The sequence below is a fragment of the Lepidochelys kempii genome, chromosome 17, assembly GCF_965140285.1.
Source record: "Lepidochelys kempii isolate rLepKem1 chromosome 17, rLepKem1.hap1, whole genome shotgun sequence".
Taxonomy (NCBI): Eukaryota; Metazoa; Chordata; order Testudines; family Cheloniidae; genus Lepidochelys; species Lepidochelys kempii.
Window position 1 is genome coordinate 18,260,542 of NC_136396.1, and position 14,529 is coordinate 18,275,070.

At 45.5% G+C, this 14,529-nt stretch overlaps 1 protein-coding gene across 3 annotated transcripts in view; it reads left to right on the forward strand.

Moving 5' to 3' along the window:
* Positions 1–14,529, forward strand: part of COL26A1 (collagen type XXVI alpha 1 chain) — a 221,080-nt gene that overhangs the window by 186,877 nt on the left and 19,674 nt on the right. For all 3 annotated transcript variants that reach the window (XM_073315529.2, XM_073315531.2, XM_073315530.2), the window contains exons 7-9: positions 322–474; positions 8,288–8,380; positions 10,647–10,708. In XM_073315529.2, the coding sequence (XP_073171630.1) occupies positions 322–474; positions 8,288–8,380; positions 10,647–10,708 (308 nt within the window). The remainder of the gene's footprint in view (positions 1–321; positions 475–8,287; positions 8,381–10,646; positions 10,709–14,529) is intronic.

The window sequence follows — 14,529 nt, forward strand, 5'->3', positions numbered from 1 at the left end:
TCCCTCACCAGCAGCAGAAGGCCAGAACATTTCATCCTCCAAAAGCAGAGATTTTTCCTTTTACTGGGATTTTTGCCAATGTAAGGGTTGTGACGGGCCACAGACTTCGCCGGCACGGCCCGAGCCCTGCAACTGGATCCAAGGGTGGAGAGATGCTCATCTCAGCCCTTCTGACAGCTCCTGTTATGGAGCAATGCCGTTTCTAGACCTAGATTAAATTCTTTCCAGCAGCTTGGTGGGCTTTGTACTAACTCTTTGCCCCAGTGCACCTGCTGATGTGTCTCCAACTTCACAGAAATCTCCTCTTCTATTTCTTTGCAGGGCTTCTGGGACCTCCAGGACCAAGAGGACTTCCAGGAGAAACTGGAATCCCAGGACCCCCAGGACCTCCGGGGTCACCTGCCACCCCAGGCCTTCCCCTCACTGTCCAACAAGGGGTTCTCTACTCGCTGCAGCCCACAGCTGAAAAAGAAAGTAGGTTTCCTTAAGTGTCCACATCTTTCCGGGTGCATCTGTGAGTGACAGGCTGGTAACCTGTGCAGAGGAAATCAGATGTTTTTCTTCCCCTCCCTGCCCAGTGCTACCATGTCCCAGCTTTCACTGGAAGAGACCAGATGACCTGCGTCTCTTGTGGATCCTGCTGGGTATTTAGGCAGAGGAAAAAGTTTTGGGGGAGGAAAGAAGTCAAATTGTCCCATCTATCCCTGCTGATGAACCTCAACTCTTCATTCAGGTTGTTACTTGAGCCTGGATTAAGAAGCGTAGCTGGGTAGTTTATGGGACTGGGGGTTATGGGGAAGGGTTTACGGTTGCCACATGTCCTAGTTTTTCTGGGATTGTCCTAATTTTAAAGAGGCAACTGTACCTCATGCAAGCCTAGTTTGCTGGACGTTCATCGGGTTCCAAATCAAACCGAGGCTGCATCATGATGATACAACCCGTGTGACATTAGGTGATAATATGATGATGGGCACTGTGACATCACAGAGCAACTGTCACAATGTCAGGACGCTCGTGTGTGACCCGCCAAACTACCTCTCAAAAGTGGCAGTCCTAGAATATTCTAGTTGTAAGGGTGGAAAATTGCAATGAGAACCTCAGCGGTTTAGTACAAGTTGGAGTAACAAAGGAGCATGCTTCTTGAGTGGCTTCCTTGCATCCTTCAGAACCCGACAGTATCATCTGCTTGTTTCTTTCAGTGTCACAACTGTCAGTGCTCCTGTTTGTTTTGTACACTTTATTTATCCTGCAAATAGCTCCCCCTGCTGACTCTGCTTTGCTCGTCTTGCATTGGGATTGCCTTCTACATCAGAGGAAGGGCTGGCGGGGGGGAGACTATGCTAGGGGAGGCTGTGTGGCCTAGTGGATAGAGCACTGGACTGGGACTCAGGACACCTGGGTTCTGTTCCCAGCTCAGCCAGGGGCCTACTGGGTGACCCTTGTGCAAGTCACTTTACCTCTCTGTGCCTCAGAGCCCCATCAGGACATCTACTTTGTGATCTACTGATGAAAAGCACTAGATAAGAGGGGGGTGGTGGTGGTATTGTGGTGTGGAAACTGACCTTTCTTTTCTCCCTTCCTCCAATCTTCTGAATCAGGGAGAGGGAAAATCTTCCTGTTTGAACCATAATGCTCTGAGCCAAATTCTGCTCTAAAATATGCTTTGGGATTTCAGTGGGGCACCTGGGATAACTGAAAGCAAGAGTCAGGACACTGGGGTACAAATCAGAACTTAATGCAACTAGGCTTAAAACAAAGGCACACAATAACTACAGATCCAGTTTACCGCTGCCCCTCCCTCCCCCCGTCTGTCTGTCTAGCAGTTGCTTTTATATACCACCAATTACCATGGATGCTTTTATATACTCTAGTTCAAACAGGAATTAATTCAGGGAAGTCTTATGGCTTGTGTTACACAGGTCAGAATAGATGATCCCAATGGTCCATTCTGGCTTTATAAACTGTGAATCTATAAACCCAGCATCTATGTACTGCACAGAATTAAAAAGCCTGACAGCCCAGGACAAGGAAGTGTTTTGTTCCTTCCCTTCCCGTAGGCAGAGGGGCACGGATTTTGGTGCACTGGCTGGCTTTTTAAAATATTGTACTTGTTTATTTAGTTATATTTTTAAGAGCACGGAAAGGCATTCTAGAAAAGGTACATTTTATACACCAATCTGCGCACTGTCAGGTTTGGGCTTGTTCTGGTCGCTTCTGGCAGGGAGTTCTACTGCTCGGGTCCAGTGGTGATACTTTGAAACTCGGTAATATCGTCCCTTTGGCTAGTAAAGTGCTGGAAAACTAATGCACTACCCACCCTACCCCTAAACAGTGCCAGCTGTTCTACTCACCTCTGGCTTCAGAGTCAAAATATTGTAATTACAGCCACAGGATTAGTAAGTATCTTTGTGTCTGATAATTATCTATGGATTTCCTTCCCCTCCACCTACCTCCCACTTCACACTCCTTTTCCTGGAGGAGAGTAGATGTATTTTTAATTTGTTAAAGATTTTAACAGCATTGCTCTGTCTAAAGTTATTTAGTGTGTTATGGGCAGGATTAAATTAACTGTGGTTCAGTATCCAGGCTTTTAGCAAAATGTAGAATGAACTACTGTAGTCACTGTCACTAGGAGATTTTGCATTAAATTCACACCGGCTTCTTAGAGGATCATACCAATTACTGTGTGTGGATACAATAGTAACATTGTATATTTCCATAGAGCCTTTCATCCCAATGGATCCCAAAGCACTTTGAAAATGACATAGATACAGAACCACTGAAACACTGCCTGTTCTTGGAAGGCAGCAATCAGCCAGCATGAAAGAGTGGTAGGGAAAGAATTAACTTTGACAAACCTATATACTTGTGAAAAGTGCCATGTTCTCCTTGATAGCCCTGAAAACAGCCAGGACCCTAGTCTCATGAAAGAGACATACTGCATGGGACCCAATTTCTCTGCCTTGGAAGAATGATTTTACCCAGTCATTCCTTCCAGGAATGTTTCAAAACTGAGGCCTAATCCTGTACTCGGTGATGCCAGTGGGAGTATTGCTACTGACTTCAAATTGGCATAGAAACTGGCCTGGATGCTTGGCCCACTGGGCAATCTCCCCTTGAATTATAGACTCTACCCTTTTATTTTAAAAAAGCTATAAAATCCCTGGCATTTGCTTCTAATGAGAGTACTTTGATCAGACAGAACAATGGCAATTTTTAAATCAAGATTGGATGTTTTTCTAAAAAAATCTGTTCTGGTTCAACCATGAATTTTCTCTGGCTTCTGTTGTACAGGAGGTCAGACTAGAGGATCACAGTGGCTCCTTCTGGTTTTGAATCTATGAATGTGTTACTTAAGATTGATTCAAGACGATAGTCTGTAGACCCAAACTAAATGTGTGGGGACCCGAGCAGAAGAGTATTTGTGGAAACCCCAACGTAGTCATGGTATGAGAACCTGAACAGAATAGATAGCATAGAATGTTTCACCTACTGCAAACGCAGTAAGTTCTGAAGACCATTTACTGCTTTATCTTGTCTTCTTGTCTTGATCTCACAATATCAGAATTTCGCCTCTCCATCCCTGTAATCCTCAAAAGGAAAATTGTTACTCACTGCCCCTTTAGGTAGGTGACTACATTGTATGAAAAATATTGCGTCCTCTACTTTTTCAGTCATATGAAATCTTTGAGATTGGAAATTGGCAAGAATCATGGCGTTCGGCTGATTCCTATTAGATACACATTCAGGATACACGTTGGTCTCGTTTCCACAAATGGTCAGTAGCAATGAAATTCAATCCAGCGTGTGGCCTTGCAAGATTTTTACCCACTGTTGAAATCCTGGCTCTACTGATGTTAATAGGGATAGACTCTCACCTAGGTGCAGAGAGTGATGCTAAGCATTTTAGAGTTTTGGTCTATATCTGATCTAGACCCTATCTGTCTAATATAGATTTTCATAGAGCCTCCATCATTGTTGTAAGTAAGTGTTAAACTCTAAACAATCCCTACTTATTTTTTCTTCTTGTGATTAATACAAGGCTTACTAATAGGATAGGTCACTAATGTGGCATGATGAGCTTACTGCAATCATCCTATAAAATTTGCCCTTTCACTCTTGTTAACTGATTTGTGTGGGTTGGTGGAAAGCTAATTCTCAACAGCCAGTAGAAGCCGGCTCTATAAATCCCAGACAGGATTTTTTTATTTTGTTTTTAAATGGAGCACATCTGAAAACCATAACCATAAGATCCCATCTGCTGACAGCAGAGGGAAGCATACCCCAGCTAATGAGCATGTGCACCCCCATTATGGGAGAAAGCTGTATCCGATTATTATTAACCAGTGTTCAGGTTCTGCCTGATCATGGTTAATGTCAGTGTTTTATTAATCACAACAAGTTCCTTGTTGGCAACGTTTATCAGCCGGCAAAAGCAAAAAAGGGGGGAGACAGGCGTTTTCTCACAGTTTCACTTCGCTGCGGTAGAGAAATTGGTCCCAGTTGTGTCTCTCCAGATCAGGTAGCGGGCAGAAATTAAGACAGGATTACTTCATTTCCATCCTGTCTCAACAAATCAAGCCTTTAAGGGGGAGAATTTATCCTTAACACAGAATTGTTTGAGATGGGCCAGATTCTAAACAATACCTGCTATTGCCACTGTGTCTGTAGGTAAATGGGCAACTTACGTGCTCTGGCACTTAGAGATGGGAGGGCAGGCTTTGGGTACGTTATCTTAGAGCCCCCATCAAAAGGGCTGTGAAATGAAAGGACTTTTTTTCTGGGGAAAGGGAAGGGGAAATAATACCTTGCTCTGATCAGAGGGTGTTACGCTCTTATATCTTTTGTGAGTTGCTTTAAGATAGAAACGGCATCGTGGTTCAGAGCAAGGATGGGACATGCCCGAGGTCAACCAGCAGTTCAGTGGCAGGACAGGGAACAGAACCCAGATCTTCTGGCTCCCCATCCAGTGTTTGATCCACTGGCCTTTCTGAAAAGAGTGAACGGAGCAGAGGGAGTAAGAGAGAGGGATGGGACAGGGAGGGGAAAGTGAGGAGAGAGATTGAGGCTGGCATTGAGAAAACTGTTCCAGTGGCTGTGAAAGTTGTGCACATCCAGGTACCTGGGATGCCCGCGGCTGCTACAAAGGTGAACAAGCTTCACTGCCTCTCAGGATAGATTTCAGCCTCTCTTTAAGTTTCCCCCTTTCCATGTGCTCAAATCCCTAGCCCTGCCCATATCGAACAGGTTGGCTTGTTAGACACTTTGGGGCAGCTGGGCGTTTGAAAAGGCCTGGAGCAACTTCTACATCAGGGTGGTTTAAATGGGAAGGATACTCCCCTGCATTCAAGCCAGGGTAGCTGGAATTGTTGCAGGCAGCTCAGGGAGAGCCACATTGGAGGGGGAGAGGATCCTCCATCTCTTTGCTGTTGAATGACACAGAAGCTACTTTGTGGTTGCTACTGTAGCCCTGAGCTGCATAAGTCCCAGGGTCTCCTGTGACCCCAGTGTGTATGGAGAGGGAAAGACCGGAGGATCCAGGTAGCCACTGGCTCTCCCAGCTTGACCTGCTGCTTTGTGGGGATACAGAGGGAGTGCAGGGGGGTTTGGACTCCCCAAATCCCACCCTCACGTATGGTGGATGTGCACTAGGTGTGTTGTAATTCGAGCCCTATCTGACAAGGGAGGCGAGGGGCAGGATTCTCCCCATAGAAGGAATTCAGGAAACGTTGTGCTGGTCCTCTTGAGGCAGCCAGTACTTTGGCTAGTTTTCCATGGCTGCGCTACCAAGGAAGGAGCGACAACAGAGTCTCACCCCAGCATGCGGCACAGCCCAAATGCTGAGCTATTGAGCTCCCTCCCCCTCGCCCCCCGTAGTGCATCACAATTAGAGAAGCACCTTTCATAAATAACTCGAATTGATCTAATGTCAGGATGGGTGGATTTGTGAGGAGTAACTCTGTTTGTCATCATCATCATATTCTCTTTGCCTGGAACTTTCTGCAACACACATTCACTCCCCTCAGCAATAATTAAATCCCATTAGTTTGCAACCGCACTACCCCATCCCACCTCCCTAAGGATGCTTAATTTTGTTGACTGCTTGTTCTTTTTTTTTTTTTTAAATCCCCTGAAATTGTTAATGCATTCTCTGCTGTTCAATGCTCGTTTTCAGATTCCGTCTCACTCACAAACCCTGATGGATTTTGACATGGTCAAATAAAACTCAGATTAATTGGATTACACACTTCACTTGGGTACCTTTCCCTTTGAACATGAAAGCATTCTCAGACGTTTTGTTTCTGGGCCGCAAAGAAAGAAAGATGGCTACGGTCAAAAACAACAGTCAAGGAAATACCTGTTTGAGTTTGGCCCTTCTGTGTTGGCTCTTCTCCAGGAGAGACCTAGATTCAAAGTCCCAGGCATGCTGGTTCCCTTCCTGGACTCCACTGCAGAGATGCTATGTCCCTGAGGGCATCTGGAGTACGGCTGTTTCCCAGCATTCCATAGCATATGTCACGCTGGATCAGATCACTGATCTATCACCACTGTTCCTATTGTACCTCTATCCATGACCAACATCCATTGCTTCACCAAAGGTGAAAATCCTCTAAAATGTCTATACAGGACTTGTCTCCTTTTTTGGGGTATTCTTTGGGTCAAATTCTGCTCTCATTTATGCCAGTGCAGAGTACGCAACACCACCATTGATCTTGGAGGGGTTGCTCTATATTTACACCCATGTACCACAATAGAATTTGCCCCTCTATGCATGGAAAGAATCCCATCTAATGGTAGTTCAGTGAGCTAAAAATCACTGAAATGCAGGGTGGGAAATGGATGTGTGGAGGTTTGAGATCACAGGCATGAGGAAATGGAAGTTTCTAGATCGTGGGGGGCAGGAGCTGGAGAAAACCTGGCTTTTCAGAAGGCCTTCTGTCAGGGGTAACTGTGCTATGCAGTATCCATTGACCGGACCCTGGCAGAGCCCCCTAGTTGGGGAGTCTGCAGCAAAGGTGCAGTTATTTTTAAGTGATAGATTATCTCTCATATATAAATTGTTTCTTCAAGCAATAGTTAGCACTTCCATCCCATTTCCCCCGAAAGGAACTGCTGAAGTAGCATGGCTTGTATTATTGTAGTGTTTAATTGTATGTATTCTTTTCAAGTTTTGAAGATGCCTGTGAGTCTCTTCTCACCTTGTCCTTCACTGCCCCTGCTTATGAATCCAAAGGAAGGTCAGGAGAATAGAGAAATGTTGATTACAGTTAAGGCCAACAGCAACAAAGTCAGCAGAGGAATAAATTCCTGAGCCTATGGAATTGGTTAGGATCAAGTGGCTGGAGCAGTGGACATGAATCCTCACTTAAGTCAGGATACCTGGATTCTATTCCTAGCTATGTGGCATTGGGCAAGTTACTTAACTTCTGTGCCTTAGTCTCCCCATCTGTAAAATTACATATTGTCTACAGCACTTTTGTATCTTCAAATGAAAGGTGCCACTCTAATGGACTGCAAACTATTAGTATACTAGCATAGGAGTCCGTAGATAGTGTGTTGGGCTGATATTCAGACACTTGATGACCTGGTGGCTGCATATTGGCTACCATGGCGGTTTGGTGGCAGTGCTCTGGGCTGCTATAATGGTGCAGTAGCTCAGCACCATTGACACCAGTTATTGGGCAGTCACAGGGAGACTCAGAGTTCATACATGACTTCTTGGATCACTGGAAACCAGTGGTCTTAGAGGTGACATCTGTAGGCTTTCACAAACACTATTGCTATGCAATGCAGTAGCAGCCTTTTGCCACCCAGCTCCCTGAAGGGGGCGCGATCCAGTCTGCTTTGGCGACTGGCGGCAGGATTCAGTAATTAAGCAAGAACACTGATTTGGAATGAGGGGAAAATTCTTTGGGGCAATTGGAAGAAACAGGGTGCAGGGATGAACAAGAGGCGTGTGAAAGAGACTAAATGTAAACGCACTTGATCCGGAGCCAGTCTGTCCACATAATGGCCTAATGTATAGAGCCTGAAGAATGAGATGATTGCTTTGGCACCTCTGGTAGAAAATCACAGTTTTATTTTTCAATGAGCTTCTGGATGAGTTCCCCTCAGAACGGTCAGGGAAATTGTTCTAATGGTCAGAATTCCACCTAATTAAACACTCACTCTCTCCTTGGCCAACAGCTAGCTCGAGCTTTCAAACAGCCCAGTGTGAAATCCTGACTGACTGGACGCTGCAGTTGATAATTTTCTCAATCGTTAATTCCTCTGCTCTTTATCACAGATGGAGAACCCCAGCTGGCTTCCACCATCATAGACACGATCATGGCTGGTTTGCCAGGCCCACGTGGCGCACCAGGGCCTGTTGGGCCACCAGGTAACTGACTAAATTGAACTAGACAGCTTTAATGAGGAGAAACCAAACCAAAGATTCTTCTCAGGCTGTGTGTGTGAAAGATCCAGTGGCATAGTTTATTCCGACAGGATGCCTGCCAGGAAAAGCAACTGGGCCTGGCTGCAAGAGTTTGGGCTCAAAGGCCTTGGACTAGTCAGGGCGGGTGCAACCACTAGGCAAACTAGGCGGTCGCTTAGGATGCCAAGTGGTTGCGGGTGGCGGTGGAGCGGAGGTGAGCTGGGGCAGGGGGGCGCGGGGAGGGCCGCCTGCAGCAAGTAACGGGGGGGGGGGGCGTGGCGCACATGGGAACCGCTCCCTGCCCCAGCTCACCGCTGCTCCGCCCCCTCCCCTGAGCACCGCCCCGCTCTGCTTCTCTCCCTCCCAGGCTTGCGCGCTAAACAGCTGATTGGTGCCGCAAGCCTGGGAGGCGGGAGAAGTGGCGGTGCGCTCGGGGAGGAGGCGGAGCAGAGGTGAGCTGGGGCGGGGAGGGCTGCACGAGGCTCCCGGGCCGAGGGAGGGAGGGGGCGGTGGGAAGCTGCCGTGGGGGGGGACGGGACTCCCCGGGCCGAGGGGGGGAGGGAGGGAGCGGCGGGGAGCTGCCGCGGGGGGGCTCCCCGGGCCGAGGGGAGGGGGTGGCGGCGGCGTGGGGCGGCGCAAGGTGGAAGTTTCGCCTAGGGTGCGAAACCGCCTTGCACCAGCCCTGGGACTAGTGGAGGCAAAGCTTTGTTAAAGGGACGTCTTCAGAGCGAGGGAGAAGCCAGTTTGTAACTGTTTGCCTCAGCAGGAGCAGAGTTGACACCAGCTGTGAAGAGGCATTTTATATAGTCATGTCAACCCCTCCATTTTAGCTGTGGCTAATACAAACCCCTTTCTGCAGTCATGGCTAAGCAGCAGTTGTGCAGAAAAGGACCTGGGGATTACATTGGACGAGAAGCTGGATAGGAGTCAGCAGTGTGCCCTTGTTGCCAAGAAGGCTAACGGCATATTGGGCTGCATTAGTAGGAGCATTGCCAGCAGATCTAGGGAAGCGATTATTCCCCTCTATTTGGCACTAGTGAGGCCACATCTGGAGTATTGCATCCAGTTTTGGGCCCCCCTACAGAAAGGATGTGGACAAATTGGAGCGAGTCCAGCGGATGGCAATGAAAATGATCAGGGGGCTGGGGCACATGACTTACAAGGAGAGGCTGAGGGAACTGGGCTTGCTTAGTCTGCAGAAGAGAAGAGTGAGGGGGGATCTGATAGCAGCCTTCAACTACCTGAAGGGGGTTCCAAAGAGGATGGAGCTAGGCTTTTCTCAGTGGTGGCAGATGTCAGAACAAGGAGCAATGGTCTCAAGTTTCAGTGTAGGAAGTCTAGGTTGTTTATTAGGACACGCTATTTCACTAGGAGAGTGGTGAAGCACTGGAATGGGTTACCTAGGGAGGTGGTGGAATCTCCATTCTTAGAGGTATTTAAGGTCAGGCTTGACAAAGCCCTGGCTGGGATGATTTAGTTGGGGTTGGTCCTGCCTTGAGCAGGGGGTTGGATTAGATGACCTCCTGAGGTCCCTTCCACCCCTAATCTTCTATGATTCTATGAATCCTCAGAGTACTGTGGGTCCGGTGGCACACGAGGCCCAGCGATCTCTTCACTCAGTATTGCACTCATTCTCTTTCAGAAATCCCAGGTACAATACCTCACTTGGTACAATTGCTTTATGGATTCTGATCTAAGATTTCTCTTGGGACCAAGGAAGAATAGTCATTTAAAAGGAGTCTGAAATTTTGCTGCATTTCTTACTTCTTACATTATTAAAATTTTGTATATGGCTCTAAAATAATTCCAGTATGGAAGGATGTTTTACATCAGAATGTGCATCTATCTTCTGTTTGATATCAGTGCTTAAGCCATGTCCTGATGTTCAAGCGAGATTTGTGTAGAGAGTGAGAAACACACTAATCAGGAGTAACGAAAGAAAGAGTTTCAGAGTAACAGCCGTGTTAGTCTGTATTCGCAAAAAGAAAAGGAGGACTTGTGGCACCGTAGAGACTAACCAATTTATTTGAGCATAAGCTTTCATGAGCTACAGCTACATCCGATGAAGTGAGCTGTAGCTCACGAAAGCTTATGCTCAAATAAATTGGTTAGTCTCTAAGGTGCCACAAGTACTCCTTTTCTTTTTGTGAAAGAAAGAGTGTGACTGAAATTGAGGTTCCTTCTTTCTAAATGTCTCTAAAACTGTCTCAGATTATGATTTTATCGCCAGGACCCCCAGGCAATTCAGGACCCAAAGGGCCCCCAGGATCTATTGGAGTTCCTGGATCACAAGTAAGTAATTTTATCCCATCCCATGCCTTGGAGGGGGCGGAAGTGGGGGAAGGAGGGGAGCGGAGCATGGAATTAAATGCAAAGCAACTGATCACTGTAGATGAAATGTTTAATTAGTAGAGCTGAGTGGAAATCGGAATTTGCATCTAGCAAGAAATTCCAATATTTCAATACTTTATTTTTATCTCAAATCAGGACAAAAAGCTGAAATACTGAAATTTTTCTCAAAACAAAATGTTCTGAAAAATTTTGATTTGTAAATGGCAAAATGCTCTATTTTGGTGTTCTTAAGCTAAAGAAAACATTTTGATATTCCCAGGCAAAACGTTAAGTTTTGGTTTATTTAACTGAACCAAAACATTTCATTTTGAGCCAGTTCAATATTAAACTGTATCTCCCTATGAGGTCGCATTGCCTCCTGGGAGTTTTAGTTTGGGTGCCTGATGCCCCCTTTCTCTTGGGCTCCCTGGGCCAGGCTGGCTTGCTGGACTAAATCTCCCATGATGCACCATGCGGCTCAGTCAGAGGAGAGAGTGTTGTATCATGGTATACATAGTCTGGCTAGGGATGCTGGCCCCTATGAGAAAATGGGCCCATGAGATATCTGAACTATTGCTCCCATGAGGCAATGCAGGACTGTAGGGAAATGCAGTTCAACAAACCAAAATATTTTGATGTGGGTTGATCCAAGCTGCAACAAAATATTTCATTGCCTTTTTCAGAATGGAAAATCAAAAAAGCTTTGGCAAAAATCAAAATTTCCCCCAAACTGCATTTTCAGTCAAAAACCATTTAGATGAAAACATTCCTGACCAGCTCTATTAATTATGTGTGGATAAAAAAAAATTATTGTGATTGGGTAGATCATACAATTTTGACAAGGTCCCTCATAAAAGGTTATTGTGGAAAACTACAGAAAGAGGGGCTAAATCTGTTCACAGATTGAAAATTGGCTAAAGAAAAAGAAATGAAGTGATGATGAATAGTTGACTAGTGGTAATTATTTTATAGTGGGGAACCCCAGGAGACCTATATTTGGGACAGTGTTCCAGAATGTGTAGTCCAGCTGCCAATCCAAACTATTTCAAGGACATAAAACATGGATAAAATGATGATAGGGAATTAGGAAAATTGGGGGAGATATAGGGGGTAAGTGATTTATGTCGAGGGACATAACCTTGATTTCGGATAAGGAGGAGGTTGGGGTTGCAGGGGATTGGAGAAATGGGATTTTACTGTGTATTTGTTAATCACTTGGAAGAAGAAATGGACAGCAAGTTGGTGAACTTTGCCAATGGTGCAGAATTGTTTCAATTATCAAATGCTATGGAGAACTGTGGGAAATTTCAGATGACTATAAACACACTGGGAGATTTGGCTGCAAAATGACGGCTGCAATTTCACATGATTAAATGTAAAGTAATGCACAAGGGCAAAACAAACAGAAGCTTCTCTTAGACTCCGGCCTCTGAACTTGCAGGATATACACACGGGGTGGGGGGAGGGAGGGGGAAGAGCCTTAGTCATGGTAGGTAGCTTTTAAAGATGGACTGAAACTTCAGCTGGTGGAAACTTGTCTAATTCTATTGTTTTCAAGGGAGCTATGCGGCTTTCCCTCAGCGGAAGGTCTGCCCAATCTTTACTGACTACAGAAGTGCAGCCTGTACTTTTCTTTTTATAAAGTGCTAATGTAATGTTCCAAATCTTACCGCTCAAAGTCAAACATGCAAAAATTAAGGATGCCTGTCTGCTCTTATGAATTATGAGTCTTAAAATTTCATGATTTCTTGCTTCCCCCTCTCCTCATGTGGAGCTTTTTGAGCTGTACACAAGAGAGTCTTCCAACAACTATGGAGCAATTTAGCTACACACGTGTGAGACTGTGTCCTACGGCAGAGCTTAGACACAGAAGCATCAAGGTTTCAATGCAGAGAAGGAGCTTTGCACTCTACGTTGAGAAGAGAGAGTCCTCTGCCAGCTAGGCTACATGAAAAAATTAACACATTAGCACAAAACTTTAACAAACGTTGTCCGAGGAACCCTGCTCATCTTTCCATATGCCTCAGATACTGCATGCCCCCCTCCTTTTGTTTTTTTAAGCTGCTACCTCTTCTCCCGCGTCTTTCCCCCACAAGGTCTCAAAACTTCGTAAGGGAACGGGAGAACTGGATTATTGATAGCATCATAGATATCAAAAGACTAGACTATTTAGTTTCCTATTAAGTACCAAATGAGTATTTCACCCTGTTTGTTATGAACATCCTTAGCCAGGTGACTAATGAGGGCCTAGTCATGCACCATGGTAAAGATTTTCAGAAGTGATGGGAGTGTGCCTCACTTTTGGAGTGCAATTTGAGACTCCCTAAAAGGCTTGATTTTCAGAAAGTGCTGAACACTTCCAACTGCTGATAACTGGGTCCTGCCTTTTGAGGCCTCTCAATTTGTGCCTCCAAAATCAATCATCACTTCTGACAGTCGTATCTGTTTAGATAGGATAGCTTCAAACTACCATCTTCCTTTAGATCCTGGAGGCTACTATAAAAACGTTTGCTGAAGCTTTGCAGCACCCCATAAAAGTTTGGCAAAGGCCATCCCTAAGGTATGAAAGCATCCCAGCAGGATGGCCAGAGTGAGCAGACAGACCTAAGATTAATTGGATTGTACATTTGAAACCATTTTGATGAGATTCACTCACCCAAATAAACAATTTTCAAATTAAGCCCAATGTGTGCTAATAATTCTGCTCCGTGGGTTGAATAAATCTATAAAACAGGCACCAATTTGGAGAAGAATGGCTTTGTCTCAAGACTTCTGGTAATTAAACTCCTTTGCGGATATTGATCTTAACTCTTTAACCACCAAACAAAGCCATGATAGTGTTGCAAACAAGATAGGAAGAGAAGAATGTTTGTTTATACTCGGCGTTCTATCCTCCAACTCTCCATAACTATTTGTGAGGTGTTAGTACCCACCCTAAGGACAATTGCAAGTGTCTTAAGGATTGCTGCAAACAAGGTCTAAAGACATCTTGGTCTGTTATTCCTTTGCATAGTTAACTGTGCAGGATAACCTAAGAACTGTGAAAGTATCTCACGCCTACCCTGCCAGGACTATTTCTAGGATCTTTAAGTCCCCATTCCCATTCAGTCTTTGGCCTTCTGCAGAGGCTGACAACAAGGCAGCCAGTAATGGCTGCAATATGAACAACTGTCCATCATGACCTGGGCTGGGTCCACTATCTATTTCAAAGAACCCATGCCGAACAGTTGTCTGCACTAAGTGTACTACCAACCTGGGCTAGACGTGAACCAGTAACCAAGAGGTTAATCCTATTTTTCAATATCCCATTACCAGTGCCCTCGAGACAATTCCCTCCCGCTCCAGTCTTTGCAGCCCTGAATACCTTGTCATCAGCTTTTAGCAACAAATACCAGTTGTTATAGGTCAGCCTGTTTATAAGCAAAAAACCTAGGCGCTTCGAAAAGAGCCTAGCACGAGGGGTCCTGGCCCATGACTGGGGCGTGTAGATATTATGGTAATACAAATAATAAAGAATAATAATATATGTGCATATGCACAGGGAGCCAGCTGAGAGGTCTGTAACTGCACAAAACTGCTGAAGGCCCTTTTTATGATGCATCTTTTCCTTGATTCCCTGTAACACTGCATAGACTTCATAAATCATCCTCTGTGGGCCTGATTATGCAGATGCACCATTTCCTTGAAAGGGCCATGTGACAGGTTACTCCTCATGTTCAACTATCCTGAATGTGCAAAATGTAATTGTAGAGATCCCCGGACCATTGGAAGGTGGGTGTGTT